The sequence below is a fragment of the Limulus polyphemus genome, unplaced genomic scaffold (genome assembly GCF_000517525.1).
Source record: "Limulus polyphemus unplaced genomic scaffold, Limulus_polyphemus-2.1.2 Scaffold972, whole genome shotgun sequence".
NCBI lineage: Eukaryota > Metazoa > Arthropoda > Merostomata > Xiphosura > Limulidae > Limulus > Limulus polyphemus.
The window spans coordinates 189457-195427 of record NW_013666582.1 but is presented as its reverse complement, the minus strand read 5'-3'; the positions used below and the strand labels follow the sequence as shown (position 1 = coordinate 195427).

General features: G+C 36.2%; 1 protein-coding gene across 4 annotated transcripts in view; it reads right to left on the bottom strand.

Annotated features, from left to right (window-relative positions):
* LOC106461498 (catenin delta-2-like) overlaps nucleotides 1–5971 on the bottom strand; it is a 129027-nt gene that overhangs the window by 65909 nt on the left and 57147 nt on the right. For all 4 annotated transcript variants that reach the window (XM_013921319.2, XM_022388472.1, XM_022388473.1 and 1 more), the window contains exon 2: nucleotides 3388–3538. In XM_013921319.2, coding sequence (XP_013776773.1) covers nucleotides 3388–3495 — 108 coding nt within the window. In that variant the 5' untranslated portion in view covers nucleotides 3496–3538. The remainder of the gene's footprint in view (nucleotides 1–3387; nucleotides 3539–5971) is intronic.

Below are 5971 nucleotides of genomic sequence, written 5' to 3'. Positions count from 1 at the left end.
AGGGGTTGTGTGTGTGTGTGTGTTTGTATATATATAGAAAAGAGAAGTATAAGCGACAAATAGCGATCAGAAACAGTGGGTGGCAGAATACTACTATCAACACAAACCAGAGAATGAACTGTGGAACTTAAACCGTACTTTCGAAAGATATTTACTAATGCAAACGATCTAAAGTACACAAACCCCTAGTGTTGATATCAAAGCACAAGTACGTTCAATACAAATCTAGCATTAACACCGCTAGGGACATTACTCGTATTACAGCGAAAGACCGTTAAAGAAAGGGGCACAATCAGGAAGGTAGAGGGCACCAGCAAAAAAAAAAAAGGGAGGGGGGCTTGAATAGATAAAAAGTAATAAAAGTCATATGAATTCAAGGTACATACATACGTATAATCACATCTATTGTTATATCTATAAGAATACAAAAAGGGAAAAATAGTACTGTTTATCTTCTGAGAAGAAGCACGCGCTACATGATAAGGCTGATTTGTCTGTTTAACTTATAGGCTTCGGAAAGGAGTAACAAGGAAAATGAACTCCTACAGAAAAGAACTCGAATCGAAGATGGAGTACTTCCATAAATCTTTCTGACAAGAATTTTGTCGACTCAATCAGGTCTATTATTTTACTGTGAATGGCCGATGCTTTCATTCCTTATTTCATTGAATGTTACTACGTAAGCATATTTACGATCTTTATTCATCTAGTCGACTGGAAGACTTGACGTTTCGAGCAGTACAGTTATTTATCATTGAATTTTAACAGTTTAGATTTTTAACTATTCAGCTTTAAAACGAAAAAACTGCAACATTCATTTTGTGCATGTCGTGTCTCAACAACAAACAGAAAACATCACACACAACAATTTCATTAAAAGAATGTATCGGACGAAAATATTCAGTTAGAATTGTATTATAAAACGAATTACAATTAAATTAGATGTAAATAAATTGTTACACAGCCACACACGAAAAACACGAACACCCAAGAATTGTTATATAATAGCTACATTAATAGAATTGTTACTGCTCATTATACATCAAATACACCTTGAAAACGGACAGAAAAGGGAGATTGTTTCTTAAAGAAATTTATTACGAAATAAAATATAGGCTTCGATTAGGTGATTTTTAACACTTGTACACATAAAACGACTGGTGCCTACCCTACAATCTTCTACCACTATCTAAACACTTATTGTGGTCAAGTTCGAATACACAGCAGAAGCCCCAAATGCGTGGTGTTTACAAACTGTTATTCCACTTTATGTGTCACGACAATACGAGCAACAACCGCTTCCCTCTGGTCAAAAGCTTGGAATTAGAGGCAGCCATACCTCAACTTCGGATGTCTCCGACCTGGCCATTTAAGCCCACGCACGTGCAGCCAAGGTGCCGTTCGGGTTGAAATTCCATCTCCTATACAAATAAAACCACCGTGCAACGCTCTCGCAAGATGGAAATCTTTGATAAAAAGTTTTGAAACTAGTCTTGCACAAGCGCCACGCTATCAAATGTTCGCTTACTTCTACACAGTCAGTATTTTGCACTGCTGTCGCACGAAGAATGTCATCTTACGCCATGTCAAACTGCACGTTATTAGCATTACCACCAGATGACGCTTTCATATTGAATGTACAATTTGCGAATAGCTTTTCATCCATAATTTTACAAAAATAAAAGTTTTACCGAAATGTTAAAAAAGTACAATAACCAGATAACGTACTCCTGCTGATAAAACAGTTACAAAAAAAAATTCCATTTTTATACAGATTTCACACTGTCAAATTCAAATCTTTCTTCAACAACTACATTATTAATTAAGATTTTTTTTCATAAAAATAGCACTAAGACCCATGCTTAAGTTTGAAATTATTTTTTATAGTAATTACGTGAAGAACGATCATACAGAAAATTATTACCAGCTTGTTAAATATGAATCTGATTTACAATTGCTTTGTGATCTTCCTGAAGAGATGTTCATTAAAAACAGGTAAATAAGTATTAAATTATTTTAAATAATACTCCGCCATCACACACACAAAAAAACTGACTATAGGCACATTTATCTCCCATTTCTGATATATAATTTCATAGAATACAAAGTATACAATGCCATGAAACCAGAAACACGGCAAAGCCATGAAAGCCCTGAAGCGATAACCTTTCCTCGAGTATGTGTAAACACGTACTGGCCATATGTTGTTCGGAAGGAATACAATTTGGAAATATATTTCGGAATCAGATAATTTTCCTTGTGTGCCATTCAAGGGCATTACTTGAAACGTGGCAGCCAGTCGTAGGTTGTCACATCTGGCTGTCGCAAGTTGATGTCAAATGTCGGGAGGGACTTTTCTTTCCTCGAGCATTTTTAGTTAAATAATTTTGCACATACTTTAATATGCAAATAGAGACTTTATAAACGTAAGCTCGCGCTAATCCTTATTCATTTCAAATACGGAGAGGTGCTAAAATCAATAAAAACTGGGGACCGAATGATACAATCAGCTCTGCGTACACACGCACTAGTTTCCTCGGAAAGCATGTGCGCCGAACGAAGAGAAAATGAAGGAGCTGACCAGTGACAAAACTCGCAAAACTTGAGCAAGATTTCAAGAGAGGGAGTTGTTATTTAAGTGGGAAAGAATAGTAAACTAAAAGTTACAAATGACGACCTCTAATTATGCGTTGCGTAAACTGAAAGTTACAAATGACGACCTCTAATTATGCGTTGCGTAAACTGAAAGTTACAAATGACGACCTCTAATTATGCGTTGCGTAAACTGAAAGTTACAAATGACGACCTCTAATTATGCGTTGTGTAAATTCAAAGTTACAAATGACGACCTCTAATTATGCGTTGTGTAAATTGAAAGTTACAAATGACGACCTCTAACTATGCGTTGTGTAAATTGAAAGTTACAAATGACGACCTCTAACTATGCGTTGTGTAAATTGAAAGTTACAAATGACGACCTCTAATTACGCGTTGTGGTCCAAAAATAGCGTAACAGAACTTTGAACGAGAACAAACTTTATTTACAAAAAAGTCAAACTTGCACGTCTATGTTGTCTGTTTGTGGGGTTTTTTTCTTTTCCTTTTAAAAACATAAGGGCTGATTTATTTTATTAGTCCTTGTGACGAAATCAAATATTCACAACTCAGTGTTTTTATATTCAATTGTGTTTCCATCGGATTAGAAGAGGTTCAATATGTCAGAGAAATTCTAACAGATTTATTAAACAAGTTAACTGGCACAAACTACGACTGAGTAAATTTCAGGAAACGATCCTGCAATAATAAACAGTTTACATAACTATGCCTTTAGAACATCAGTACGTAAATAGAGAAACAACGCACACGAAAGATGTACCATACATTTACCTCTTGTTTCACAGATTCAATAACGTCAAAGGGTGAAGTAGCGGGAACTGCTTGATAATCACAGAAGACTAGTGGACGGTTGTGAGCCGCAGAATCTCCTGAAGGCATTCTCGGACCACTATAAGCCACGTCTCATCCACTGGCTTTACAGCTGAAGAGAGTCAAGATGGAAAAAAAGAATACATTATTATTATGTTCATACATAAAGGAAATGAGAAGTTTTCGTAACAACTCTGACGTTTTTCTTAGTTCCTTAATTAAATATTATACTACTAACAACCGGTTTCGTGACGCGTCACTATTGAGACACTTAGTGTTTGTGCGTCACTTACGAGACACTTAGTGTTTGTGTGAAAGTTCAGTTCCCTGAAATTATAGAAAGCACTTTTTGTTTGTATTATACAGTTTGTTGGTGTGATTTAACATGCACGATTTTCTATATATATTACTTTATTACGCTAAACTTCTCTCGACAGTATTAATATACTAGCTTAAGTCTCAGTAACTGACAATATTTACGATTCAATACTTGCGTTCAAGTTCGGCATTTCTGAATTTATAGATTCTTATACATTCCCGATTCAGAGCTTATCGATAACCTCTACTTCAACAACAACAACAACAAAAGTCCTTCGTATCGGAAAGCTCGTTTCATACGAGTTAAGGAACTGTGTTTTTGAGAAGAGTTGCTGAAAAACGTTCTCCTTCTCTCGTCATCCTGAATAAATCGAGATAGTTTTAAATAGGTTTATCGCGAAAAAAAAAGATAGAGAGGATATTTAATGAGATATAACAGAGTCACTTAAGAGTCACTGCGAACTTGCCTATCTGGATAGCTTGTGTGTTTGTTTGTGTTGAATTTCGCGCAAAGCTACACGAGGGCTATCTGTGCTAGCCGTCCTTAATTTAGCAGTGTAAAACTAGAGGGAATGCAGCTAGTGATCACCACTCACCGCCAGCTATTGGGCTACTCTTTTTACCAACGAATAGTGGGATTGACCATTACATTACCATCCCCCCCACGGCTGAACCCGCAGATTGCGAGTCGAGCGCCCTAACCACCTGGTCATCATGCCACGCCACCTGGACAAAAAACTAAATAACAAGAAATTCTCTGGTGAATACTTGTTTGCATAAATCATTAATCTACAAACGTCTAATTTCTTGAGGTAATTTCGCCGAAATGAATAAATCGTCGCGATCCAGATGAGGCAGAAAAATTGGCGCAGTTTGGAATTAAGTTTTCACAAATTAAGCCCAGTTGCTTGCTTCAGATAAATCAGACCACTCATTGGAAATGCGAGAGCTTTTCCACGCTTCATTGTAAAATATAAAATGAACAAGATATGTTACCTTTAAACAACACGCATTTGCAAATCAACAAGTAGTCTTGTGTTGTCTCCATTTCCAATTCAGAAACGTATATATTAAACTCTGTTATCGTTATATTCGCACGCTTTTAAACCATGCGTTTATTAGAAAGATTTACGTGATTATATCGAGGACAAACATGCCCTGATTTCGTCAAGCCTTAGTGTTACACCTTTAATATTAGAATAAAGCAAACAATGAGTTTATGTGTATGATACGGATTCTTTGACATTGAATTGAGTAATATAAATATTTAACATAACTAACAATTATCTTGATTCCTACCATTGTTTACAGGGGCGCGGGTTAGCCTTGAAGAAGAGCTTTTCATTTCAGAGCTGGCGAGGAGGGTTCGAATCCATGCCATATCATTAAACATTCTTTGTACTTTAAGTTTAAGCTGTGGGCGCGTTAATCCCTTAACGTGGATGGGCGCTGCTACCTATGGACCTTCGGGTAGCCTTACTAGTTTTGCAATACGTACATACAAAATACAGTTGTTTATTTTAACTGCGATACACATTCGAGTGCGCGTTCACACGTAAGTTTATGTTGTACAAAATGCGATTTCTGATGAAAACAATACACTAAAATCGTTCTGTTAATGAGAATAATCAGGTTGTAAAACACTAGTCTAGTTTTGAGCCTCAGCTATCTAAACACAATACTGGTTCAGTTCCCTATGATAATGTACAGCGCTAGTATAAAAAAAAAGTTAAATTCTACACGTGTACATATACAGAAGTTATTGAACGTCAAATATAGGCCATGCTACATATGAAAACTATCAACCTGTGAACAGGTTTCCTGGGTGTAAATCCTAGTATCTTCTGGTAGAAACAGAAGTAGAAGTCAACAACCGTTTGTTCAATTGTTAGAACTTTGGCAGTAAAAGTATATGTATAGAGTAAATAACGTTTAAGAAGCCTTCTGCGAATAAATCTGCTTTCTTCGCTCCCGCTCAAAATAGCTAATGGTAGTCATAGCAACGGGCATCGTGAACAAAATCCATTTCCTTCGTTCCAAATGTAAGATGAAATTTAATAAATCGAGATTCAAGAGTTAGTGGATGTCCAGAAAATTGTAGAACCGCTAACAATTACGTGTACTTGAAAAAAAACAAAAAAAAACGTTTGCTTCTCTTGCCAATAGAGAGGTAATCTCTTAGATATGCCAGTGTCAGGAAACTCACCAAAATGTTTTCTTATTCTTA